Here is a 13,323-nt window from a genome sequence, read left to right on the forward strand (position 1 = left end):
TTGTCATGGTAGTGTACATGACAATGTTAATGTATTTGGTCTTGGCATAAGCAAGAATTACATACATGAAATTACCCCATTGCGTAAATGAATCACCTCGTAGCAGATCTATAGAGGTGGTGCTGGGGAAGGTGGAGGATTTCTGAAGCAATCTGTACTGCTACGGCAAGCTCTAGTGATATATTTGAATGCTGAGTAGCGAGCTGAGCTCATTGGCTACCAATACAGGAAGAGAACCAATCAGCTGTGCTATGTGATCATGATGTCATTACGTCAGATTGAGTTAGACCAGAACTCTGTATATATTCTAATGAAGTTTTTAAAATATGATTAGTTAGTGTGTGTGTGTGTGTGTGTGTGTGTGTGTGTGCTTCCTCTCTGCTGTAGCTTTGCTTCTTAGCTTTAGCTTTTAGCCATGCTGTTAGTCATCACTGTTCTTTGAGCGCGGTTCCAGCGTGCTTCGACCTGCACGCCTGTTGCTACTTAGCCACAATGAGAAGAAACACCACCTAGTCTTGTCAAACTTTACTTCTTTTCTTTTCCGTTTGAGAGTTTCGTGTTGTGAGTTAAGTTTTGTAACATCGAGTCTCCGACGTCTGACCTCGAGTGCCCGTTTCAACTTTGACCAGCCACACAACTCTGCGTCTTCAGCCAACGCCCAACCACGGGCTTCCCAAGACGTCACTTCAGCGACTACTGAACTTCCAGCCAATCCAAAGGGAACACAGGCAATGTACCTTCAGACATTTGTACTGGTGTATCTAATATAATTTTAACCTCATTCAGGAACTCAATGTGAGGATTAATTAAGTGATTGATGGTTGTTCATGTCTATGCAATTTCATGTATTGCTGTAAACTTGGGATTCCACATTTCCATTCTCTTAAACTCATCCTTCCCTAACTTTCAATCTTCCTGCAACTTGTGTGAATGTGTGAGTGCGTGCGTTTATGTGCTAGATTAGTTTATATGTCTTAGATTTATCTAATAAAGCCTTATTCATATTGAAAAGAGAAGTATCTTGTGTTTTGTGCTTACAAGTTAATGTCTTAAACTGCCAATCTCGTTACTGTGCTAATTGATAGTGTTTTCACTATACTTTGGATATTAATATCCAGCGCAGATTTGATGTTAAACGGCTATTTCAGTGAATCGCAGGGCGTCTCAGTGATCAGCCGTGAAACAGTGATTCTGTTCAAATTCCCTTTAAAATCTTAAATGATTCCCTTTGAGCTAATTGAGCTAATAATTCCCCTACACACACTTGTAGAACTGTAGACAAGCTTTCATTTTGCCATGATGGATTTATTTTATTTCAGTTATACAAAGAACAATGTAACCTTACTTTAAAAAGCTCACAGGCTTCTTGTCTCATACAAGAAAACTTCCTGGCACCAGAATAGACTTCAAAACAAACTGGTAATAGAATTGCATAACACAGTATTGTGATACATCATTGTAAGCAAGGGGACCGTAACCTTTTAAGATCCAATCGATCTGGCTTGAACAGCAGACTCAGAATGAGACAGCAATAGATGAAACCACAGAATCATGCATGAGGACAGACAGTCAACGGAAATTCTTCACAAGACTCTGAGAACCACAGCAGAGCATGCAATGATAAAACAGTGTTTGCATCCTCTGGCTAAAAGAAGAATCAAAGGAAAATGATAGACAGCGAGTGGAAAGATGAATATGGGAGAGGAAGATGTGTAGCTGCAGGTGTTGTATGGTATTACATGCCTAATATGTTAGTTACAGGACGAGGCTTTTGGAGATGGGTTTGTAATTAAATATCTCTTTACTGGCAGAAACTCAAGACTTACTGTTACAGGGCCTTATAGAGGTATCTTTATCTATTAGTAGCTCTAGTGCTGCACTAGAAAGGTATTTCCCCCTCAGGTTCATTCAGGCCTATATATAGATAACACAAAAGATATGAAGGTAATATAAGCCATCTTTGCAAATGCAATTTTGTGGTTCTATAAGGGAAAATGTTAAACCATGTCTAAACCGGACGCGACATGACAACTGTTGCGTCCGGTGCAGACACAGTGTTAGGTTACTGTTTAAATAGCGTCTTTTTTCAAATTTAAATAAATCTAATCATGCCTTGGATCATGTTGGATTATAAATAAATAGATTACATTTAATTAGATTTAATGAAATATATTAAATATTTAACATATTTTTAATAAAATAAAAATGTATCTTCTATCATAGTAAATGTGAGATGTTATACTGCTGCACAATTATGACAAAAATCATAATGGTAGATTATTGAAATAATCTACTTGAAACAATCAGATTATCACAATTTACATTGAATTATTTTTATACCACTGTATGATGCATATTTTTATATGAAAATAAACAAGCTGAAAACACTTTTAATGCTCTTCTATAGTATTAAGCCTCAACTGTCAACTATACATCAGATTGGTTTCTTTAAATTATAAAAAAGTAAAAATATGAATGGTATAATAATGTTATACTAAAACTAACATTAAAATAATGAGGAAAACCCTTAAGATAACATGTAGAAAGGACACAGAATAACATAAGTGGACTTTGAATGATTAAAGGGGTCATATAATGCTTTTTAAAGATCATCATTTTGTGTATTTGGTGTAACAGAAAATGTTGACATGCTTTAATGTAAAAAAAAAAACACATTATTTTTCAAATACTGTACATTATTGTAGGTCCTCTATGCCCGCCTCTCTCAAACTGTCATTTTCTACAAAGTCCCTCCTTCTGACAAGCGCAGTCTGCTCTGATTGGCCAACTGACCCAGTGCATTGTGATTGGCCTAACACCGCAAGCATTGTCAAAGGAAAAATGTAAATTGCATCATATGACCCCTTTAATTGCAGCTTTGAACGATTACGTAATTGTGGCATCCATAATTGTAATCGCGATTAGAAATTGTATTAATTGTGCAGCCCTATGTTATACTGCTAAATTTCTAAACTGATTCACCAAATTCAATATTAAATATAGTTCTGAAATCTATTCAATGTAGATGTCAACCCTTTTTATCATATTCGAGACTTACATTTTTAAGACATCTAAATTACAAACATGATCAAAACGTCACTGAAAAACCTGTTCCACACAATCTTCTACACAACTTCTGTCATCTGACTGATAGTTCATACTATTTTAGTAAGTAAAAGGCAATTTAAAATCTAAAAATATCCATCTTTAGGTTGAGGTACACATGTCTGCTTTGGTGTGAAATCTGCAGACTTTTATATTAAGTAACTGTAAGAAAAACTTTCATGCTGTTAGTTATGTTCAAGATAAACATTCAGTGGACTGATAAACTTACTTGATTATACATCTTTCTATTTTTAAATATCATTTTAAAATGTATCAAATATGATGTAACCGACTTTTAAGGAAAGTTTCTTTTTCTCAAATATCATTATATTGCATTGCGTTATTTATTTCCCCCCTGCATAATCAAAACTACAGAGCTTTGATCATAAAACTGCACTTAAATATCATTTTACTAAGACATTTCACTCTGAAATACAGAGTGAAACACACACACACACACACACACACACGACCAATTGTGTTACCAATTAATTTGTTGCCACAAATTTTACAATGTAGGCTATATGAGTTCTTCTATAGTTAAGCAGCACCTTCAACGGGTTTCAAAATCTACAAGACTGCCTAACTAGACAACATCTTATGGGGCATCAGACGTGCCTATAATGCCTTAATGTCACTTACCCTCACTGTGACAGCTGGACGAGAGGAGGCTGCTCGGCGGTCTGAAGATGTAAGGCAGGTACCGGGAGAAGCATTTCATGTTTATACTGGATTTAGTATGCGCATTACGGACACATGAAGAAGGGGACCACGCGATGGCACAAGTCTCACGCTCATTATTTCGGCTTTACGTCTCTGTCGGGGGGAAAACATCTGTGTTGCTCCCGCGGACCATGCTTCTTGCTCCCGTCGCTTGCTGGAGGATGGTTTGTTTTGTCCCGGTCTGATGGGAGGGGTGTTTGTGTTGAGAGAAGCTCCTGTCTGTCCGCCTACTGGTCGACTTCGAATTTACCGCTTTATCCTGGTGAAAAATTCCGACTCGAAGGCTGTTGGACCACTTAGGTCAATCCTACGGCTATATATGGTATATTCTCGTGTTTTAAGTTTTTGTATATTGGTAAAACGACATATTAAATCCTCAAATTGTGTTAAATGAGTTTTAAATAATTTCAATGCTTTGTTAAGAGTGAAATTGTCACAGGCGCTCTTGTTAAAGGGATAGTTCACCATACAATCTCAATTAGGAGTGTTAATGGTCCATTTGAGAGGTAGGTGGCGGTAATGCACTTATAAGTCTGTGATCCACCATAAAGCAGCAGAAGAAGAAGATGACTCACTCACCTGCTGCTGTGAAGCGTGTTCACAAGAGTTCTAACAGTTCGGACATTGCATGAATCAGAGGTAAAAAAAAAAAAAAGAAAAAATATTTTTTATATATAAATATATACACACACACACACACTCTCCCCTAAAGGATTATTAGGAATACTGTGTTTGACCCCCTTTCGCCTTCAGAACTGCCTTATTTCTACGTGGCATTGATTCAACATGGTGCTGAAAGCATTCTTTAGAAATGTTGGCCCAAATTGATAGGATAGCATCTTTCAGTTGATGAAGATTTGATGGAGATTTGTGGTATGCACATCCAGGGCACGAAGCTCCCATTCCACCACATCCCAAAGATGCTCTATTGGATTGAGATCTGGTGACTGTGGGGGCCATTTTAGTACAGTGAACTCATTGTCATGTTCAAGAAACCAATTTGAAATGATTCAAGCTTTGTGATATGGGGTATTATCCTGCTGGAAGTAGCCATCAGAGGATGGGTACATATTGGTCATAAAGGGATGGACATAGTCAGAAACAATGCTCAGGTAGGCCGTGGCATTTAAACGATGCCCAATTGGCACTAAGGGGCCTAAAGTGTGCCAAGAAAACACCCCCTACACCAGCGATTCCCAAACCTTTTTTCCTGCGCACCCCCTTCTATGTCCCAACCGGGTTGGCGCACCCCCAATCCCCACTTAAAAAAAAAACGCAACAAAGCTGTCTTTTATCGCCATATAAAGAGTCATGTTTAATCATGCGCAAATAACCAGAACACGCATGACAATAAAAATATCAACAAAGTTTCAATATAATGCAACAAAGCTACGTACAAGCTTCCACTTTTAAGAGGATGAGTGACAGACACAGGCTCAGTAACACAAAGCATTAGTTAGTTAGATAGTTATTTTCAGCCGCGTAAAAGAAACATTGCCACGAATTCAAATGCGTCCCACCATGCTGAACACAATTAATTTTTTTTTTCAGTTTTACAATTATCATTATTTTTTTTTACATTAATTTAAACATTTACTTAAAAAATATTAGGCTATAGCTTATATTTCTTATGTTAAATTATTTTGTGTTTCATATATTATTTTCAGACATGACCGGACCTACTCACATTAACATTACGCATTTAACGAACACATACAAGCGCCCACTTTGGCAGAATTCAATTCAAATAGCCAAATCAACAGCCATTAGTTCGGTAAAATTGAGCATCAGAATGGACAAATTTGTTTTTAAGGGAGAAAAAAAGAAATGTGAAAAAGGCCAGCGAATGAACACGTAGAAAAAATAATAGTCGCAGTATCAGTAGTGAAGGAGAGTGCTGGATTTTTGGTTTGCCCCACAACTTACTTGAAGAAGTTCAGGCAAATGGGAACACCATATATTACGTAGCCTAATCCTTAATTGAAGAAATGTGGCAAAACATCTCTGGAGAGAACCTCATATTATTAAATTTGAATGCGCTTTCCATATTTGGATCAACAAACATCAAGCTACATTTGTGAACGCACATTTTCTGCAATGTCGCGTCAAGTCATGCTCCCGTGCGCATCTTACAGACTGCATCTTAAGCCTATGTTAAACTTTCCGCATCTGCGGGGAGTCTGCTATGCGTGATGTAAACATCGTCATGGGAGAGTGTGTGCGGAGGTTTTGAGAATACAAACCGCACGGACAGGTGCGTGTGGTCAGTAGGCTTCAAAAGCACAGTTGCACATGTGGAGGCAGTGTGAAGAAGCCCATTGCTACTCGAACCTGTGCAATCCGCTTGCACTTGGACTTGGACCATAGTGCGGCCCAGTGGAAAAAAAGATTGAGAACCACTATAACACAACGGTTATGGAAATTAGAACGACAGTACATTGAATTAAATTGCAATTAAGTTACAAAAGATCCACATCATTAAAGAGAATAAGCTCCAAAATAGATAAAATAAATAAAAACGAGGATCAATCTGAAACTTTTCAAGTGCGACAATAAAATTAGCCTACATACACGATCCACAACATAATTAAGTTGCAAAGAGCATAGGCTCAAACATAAAATAAAATAAAAGAGGATGCATCTTTGCACTTGTATAGAGATAGCATTCAATAAAACCTTGAAGCCTTGAAAACACATAGCTTACTGAAACAAGCTTACTGAACACATAGGGCCAAGCTTACTGAAAAAAAAGTTCTTCTTTCAGATGAAAATAACAACAACTTGATGTCTAGCATTCAATAAAAAAGTTTACCCAAAATACTTGTTTAGAGCAATTGAAAGAATACAGTAACCAATGTAAACTTTAGGGCTTTAAGCTAATACAGAGAGTGCTTTTCCAAAAAATAAAAATTAACAGTGGGAGCCAGCAGCCTGTCATGTAGAAAAAAAAACCTCTGAATGCTCCACGTGAAACTTTGGCGTTCCACCCTTTTTCTACGAGGGAGAGAGAGAGCAAGAAACGCTCGTGTTGTTTGAAGACTGTGAGTGCGCGCGCGCACAGCCGGGGCTCTCTCTCGTACGCGCCCTATCAGGCGCAGCACAGTCATTCTATTTTACATCACTCACCGATCAAATAAGGCTTTTAAGAGCCGCCAAAAAGATCAATGCAGAAAAACCCCTGGATTGGTTATATAACGTTGGACAGAATGTTGATCCGGCCATCGCGTATTTTCAGCGCACATAAGGTAAACGTTTTGCAAACGTTTTTTAGAGAAATAAAAACAGGTCGACGAATCGATGCGCATATTTTGCGTCTACGTATTTTTTGCGTCTACGTCATCGATGACCTCGACGCGTTGTCCCAGCCCTAATCTGTAACTTTTCGAGTGCAGCGCAAAAGTCGCTCAGCCTGCAGCGAGAGAGAGATTTCCTCAAGATTTTTTCTTCGCTCATTTTCTTTTTCTATTCTCGTCTCTGTTGCCTCCAAATCCTCACTCTCTCTTGGCCCCCTCTCCTCCTGACTAACAACTTTATCATAAGATGTCCGACTTGACAGTTTCTCTGATTTCAGCCAGTTAAGCATATTTATAATATATATTATGGAATGAATGAAACGAGTTGGCACGCATATAGCCTAGCCTACAGTAGTACATAAAAGAAGAACAGTGCGTTGAAGACAACATCTGTCTTCAACGTTTCCATCGAAAACTAATAAATTATAGTTTTTTATTTAAAATTAAAGCGATTACAAAGTAAATGTTTACTGTTCATGTTTTTTATTGTATGGAAAAATCTCACTTAAAAAAAACAGACCGCCATTACATTTTTCCTCTCGCGCACCCCCTGGTGGCACCTCGCGTACCCCTGGATGTTTTTCACTTTTCACACCATTCTTTGTAAACCCTAGAAATGGTTGTGCATGAAAATCCCAGTAACTGAGCAGATTGGGAAATACTCAGTATATATATATATATATATATATATATATATATATATATATATAAATATATACTGTTCAGTGTCTTGCACAGACTAATCGTTTTGTGTCTTTACACATCAATGTATAATCACGAGCAGCAGGGTTTAATTTGGATATGTCTGTGCATGTTTTTTTTGTTTTTTTTTTACTCTCATAGATTTTTGTTACCATTTGACATGCAGTTATGAGACTGCAACGGCTGGAGTTAAAAATCATAATTTGTGTTCTATTGAAGAAACAAAGTGACCTACATCTTGGATGCCCTGGGGGTACGCATATAAACAGCAAATTTTAATTTGTGGGTGGATTATCCCTTTAAGAGACGATAAGGTTCCAAATGACAGTCGGATTGTAACCCGAAGGTTGTGGGTTTGAGTCTCTTGGGTCTGGCAGGAATTGGGGTAAGTGAATAACCATTGCTCTCTTCCACCCTCAGCACCACAACTGAAGTGAGACCCTTGAGCAAGGTACCTAACCCCCAACTGCTTCCCCCCGCAGTCCCTGGGCGCCACAATATGGCTGACCACTACTCCGGTAGTGTGTTCACAGTGTGTGTGTGGTGTTTACTACTGTGTGTGTGCACTTGGCCACACATCACGTCACTTTTTTTCTGTTCTTATTTACATTAATTACATTTACAATGTCATTTAGCAGATGCTTTTATCCAAAGCGACTTACAAATGAGGACAATGGAAGCAATCAAAAACAACAAAAGAGCAATTTATTTAGCCTACGAGTTGTAAGGTTGATGCATCAGAGTCATTTGGTCGAAGAAAGATGGCGTTGTATCGTTGGGGAAAGAAATCAGCAAGATTCTTTAGCTCTGCTTCTACAAAATGATGAATAAATAATGTGCATTAGTGTGTTTTTGCTCTTTTATGTTTTTATTCAATTTATGGCTTCATGCCAATGTTCTGTCATAATTGGATAATGCTAGTGTACATTATACATGTAAATTAGTTGTATTGTAAATTAAATAATAATAATAACAATTGTATTAATTTCAATTGATTTATGTCGAACAAGTATGTACTTTAAAATGGTAAATACAATCTTTCCGGCATGACTTGAACTCGCCATTATTCCGAATAGCAGCACAGATTCGGCTTCTATTTCACAGCCATAATGATATTCCAAGAATTTCGAGTGTGATATTGCCTTAACACAGAAGTAAAAAAAATTATATTGTTAGTTGTAGTTGCCAACAAACTTAGTTTAAATTGAAGTCAGAATTGTTAACCATTGCGCATCTATGAGCAGTACACTGTAGGTATAGTTTATTTCCTGAATAAATCAGTTAGTGCACTTCATATACCCAGATGATGCACTTAGGCCCTGTCCCAAATGGTAGGCTGCAATCACATGATTCTGATAAACACAGTGTGACCCAAATTAAAGTACATTAATATGTCATAGGTAGGTTACCAGTACCATGAATCTTTTAACTGCCCACAATCTCTAAATAATTTAGACATTTATACAGCGGCATACTCAAAAGCCCAGTCTGACTGGAGCACAAAATTACACATAACAATGTTCTTGTTGATTATTATAAAAAAAGTCAAATTTCACATTAAGTTGAAGTTGTTTTAGACCATTACTTACTTACTTACTGCCCATTATGCCTCTGGCATGTTTAGACCATTGTCTTGGGTTAAAGTAAGTAAAGTGCTGTTTATCAGTATGTATTCTGAAAAAACCTCCCTGTGTGTGTATCTCACAACTGTTCTGTTGCACAAGAGAAATGTAAACTTGACCTTTGATGAGGTCATTGCCAGAAAGCAGCGATTCACGCTTGTCTTATTTCCTCTTTGTGACAGAATGTAATGTGGGTACCATGTAAGCTTAGAAATGCAAGCCAAAATTACACATCTCAGACATTTACAGGATAGTATATAGCTGAGCCTACATATCTGATTTCCTTCAGCATCTCATATGTAATCATGTCTTCTTTCGTAGCAGAAGCTTAATCAATAGCAGGTGCTTGGGTACAATGAAAAGCTGCCATCTATATTATAAATTTGTTTTTCCATTTTAGTTTTAGTTATTTTAGTATTGTCCCGATAGTGGGTCTCATCTTTGTTTTCCTGGAGTCCATTTCCCATAACCCCTGCCTAGGAACTCATTATCACACCACACCTTTTCCCCATCAGTAACACTACAAACAGAGATGGGATCAAGTCACACATGTGCAAGTCTCAAGTAAGTCTCAAGTCTTAACCTTCAAGTCTCAAGTAAGTCCCAAGTATTTTTTTCTTGGTCAAGTCAAGTCAAGTCACAAGTTATGTCAAGTCAAGTCAAGTCAAGTCCTGTAGTAAGTCAAGTCAAGTCCAAGTCAAGTCACCTTATTATTGTAATTTTACCTGCAGAATCTGATCTTAATAAAGTTAAAAGACAAGATATAAGTAACAGTAAATTAAAATAATTTGGATTTGCATTGTAAATACTCATGTTCAGTAAAATACATCATGGAATCAAACAAAATTGTAACTTCATAAAATTATTTATTTTTCACTTCTGCCAACAGAAATGTTTTACATTTTCAACATTGAGTCCATAAAACAAATAACAGCTAAACATCCAACAGACTCCTCTCTGAACACCCCCCCCCCTTCCTCTCTCTCTCTCTCTCTCTCTCTCTCTCTCACACACAAAGGACGTGAGGTGACATGACATGACATTCAGCCAAGTATGGTGACCCATACTCAGAATTCGTGCTCTGCATTTAACCCATCCGAAGTATACACACACAGAGCAGTGAACACACACACACACTGTGAACACACACCCGGAGCAGTGGGCAGCCATTTATGCTGCAGCGCCCAGGGAGCAGTTGGGGGTTCGATGCCTTGCTTAAGGGCACCTAAGTCATGGTACTGAAGGTGGAGAGAGAACTGTACATGCACTCCCCCCACCCACAATTCCTGCCGGCCCGAGACTCGAACTCACAACCCTTCGATTGCAAGTCCGACTCTCTAACCGTTAGGCCACAACTTCCCCTCAAACACAGTTTACATACAACATTAAACTTTCTTACATTTCTCCTCTCTCTCTCTCTCTCTCTCTCTCTCAAGTTCAAGTTGCTTTATTGGCATGACATTTGAGTTACAGTATTGCCAAATTTAGCATTTAGATACAGAATAAAATATGATTACAATAAAATACAATAAAAATAGCAGCAGCAGATAATATTTCTAATATTAATAATAGTAATTATATAGAATTAAGAATATAAAATAAAACAGTTGAATACAATAAATGATCCCTTTCGTATGGTGTGTATGGTGTATAAATATTTAACAGCTATTGTGACTGCCGTCTCATTCTCTCCAAGTATATAGAGTAGTTTCTCTGAGTCATTTAGAGACAAGAATGAAGGATTCAAAGCTTCAAACTGTGGGAAGAATGTTTCTCTTGTAGTGCTGTATTTGGGACAGACAAGAAGGAAGTGTTTCTCATCCTCTGTTTGATTCAGCTCAGTGTTTGCCTCTCTTCTCTCGGTAGCCAGGATCTTTTATGTCTACCAATCTCTATTTCCAAATCATGATCACTGAGTCGATATTTTGAAAGGATTTGTCTTTCTTTTAATTGCTTGAGTGATAAGTAATTTGCCAGTTTTGTGGTTCTGTTTAGGGCCGAATAACACTGGAGTTTGGTTTGGAGCTCAAATTCATTTTTTTAATTTTTCAGCATAATTATACTTCAGATTTTTGTCAATTAGTTTCTGAATGTTGGGGTTGTGATTGGAGTCAGACTCAGTTTGGGTTTCCTTCATCAGGTGAAGCACGAGTGTGTTTCTCTCTCACTCACTCACTCTCTCTCTCTCTCTCTCTCTCTCTCTCTCTCTCACACACACACACACACACACACACACACACACACACACACAATCTCTCTCTCTCAGAGTCATTAAAGTCATTACCTCTATTACAAGGTATTGCACTTGCAAAATATAAGATTCGAGAGTCTTGTCTGCAAGCCGAGCACGATGTGGCCTATCCCACCATGTATGCGCCACCGGTATGCGCGCTCATAATGGAAGCAACGCGGTCGCGACTCGCACGCGGTGCGACACGCTCAACGCCTCAGGGGCGCAACTGCCCGAGCGCTTTGGAAACAATGAGAAAGCGGCGCGACTAGCGATTTCCACGCGTTTTTAGGCGCGAATTATTGACGACAAAAGCGATGACCCTCAGTACCCCTCAAGCTGAGATGTTGATGTGATGTGATATCTGATCTAAGTGGGCGTGGTCTGCGTAAGGTAGAGAGGGCATGACTGATGATGTCATGACATGACAACGCGATTCTCAGCCTGCACTCCAGCTGAGTAATCAATTTTATTTTTTAAAAATAATTTATATATTTTATATTCAAACTGAAAACATAATGTGATTAACACTCAAGTCATTCAAGTCATCCTGTCTCAAGTCAAGTCAAGTCCCGAGTCTTTAACTTCCAAGTCCGAGTCAAGTCTCAAGTATTTTATTTTTTGTCAAGTCAAGTCACAAGTCATAAAAATAGCGACTCGAGTCGACTCGAGTCCAAGTCACCAAGTCACAAGTCCCCATGTCTGACTTCAAAGGTTGCACTCATCCACACTCACATTGCTGATTATTGTATCGCCTGTATTTTCATTGTGTTCGCCATGTTTCTTGCCTTGCCTTAGTGTTTTGACCTTGGACTGTTTACCTTGTTTTTGTGATCGTTTACTGCCTGCCCTGACCTTTGCCTGATTATCAGATTACTCTTTTGTCTGCCCTGGATTATATACCTGTTTGCTCATGTTTTTGACCCTGCCTGTTTTGAACACTCTTTTGAATAACGTCTGCATTTGCATCCTAAATGCTGATGTCACGCCTGCCATGTTACAAGTATGTATAGGATGTAGTATATTTTGTTTTGGCAATTATACTGAACAAAAAAAATGGTGTAGAATCAATTTTCATGCAGACATTGCTAATAAATTCAAATAACAAATTAATTAGACATGAAATTTTATAGAATTTTGAAGCAAAATTCTGAGTGAAAATTGTTACACTGCCATTTCTTTTTTATTTAATGTAGCTAAAATAATATGAAATTATATTTTATTCAGTTAATGTTTATTGTTTTTCAAGTAACAGATTCTTTTGATGGTTTTAGTTAACTAACCCTGGTGTGAGTATACTTGAATGATTCATTCACAACATGCATTTACAATAGAAGAGGGTGCAAATAACGAGGGTGGATTTACATGTTTATCCCAAGCTCACTACGAATATTAACATAGTTTACAAGAACAGTGTGAAGAACATTTTGATTAAATATCTCTATTTAAAATTATACTATTTTATTTTTTGTGAAGTAGCACTGGTTCACTGTTTAATTATAAATACATTATTTTTAGTCCTTTATGTCATGTCAGGCCATCCTTGAAGATACAGGACATTGAGAGGTTTTATTTTAAGGATGCCAAGAACTGAGTGTGATTTAACAACTAACAACATCAGATAAGAGTATTTTTAAAAAGTCTGTTT

At 37.7% G+C, this 13,323-nt stretch overlaps 1 protein-coding gene across 1 annotated transcript in view; it reads right to left on the reverse strand.

Moving 5' to 3' along the window:
* Positions 1-3,848, reverse strand: part of LOC132130904 (serine/threonine-protein phosphatase 2A 55 kDa regulatory subunit B beta isoform) — a 90,774-nt gene extending 86,926 nt beyond the window's left edge. The window contains exon 1 of the mRNA XM_059542770.1: positions 3,748-3,848. Within this exon, the coding sequence (XP_059398753.1) occupies positions 3,748-3,826 (79 nt within the window). The 5' untranslated portion in view covers positions 3,827-3,848. The remainder of the gene's footprint in view (positions 1-3,747) is intronic.
* Positions 3,849-13,323: the final 9,475 nt, after the last annotated feature.

The sequence above is a fragment of the Carassius carassius genome, chromosome 47 (assembly GCF_963082965.1).
Source record: "Carassius carassius chromosome 47, fCarCar2.1, whole genome shotgun sequence".
NCBI classification, from domain to species: Eukaryota; Metazoa; Chordata; class Actinopteri; order Cypriniformes; family Cyprinidae; genus Carassius; species Carassius carassius.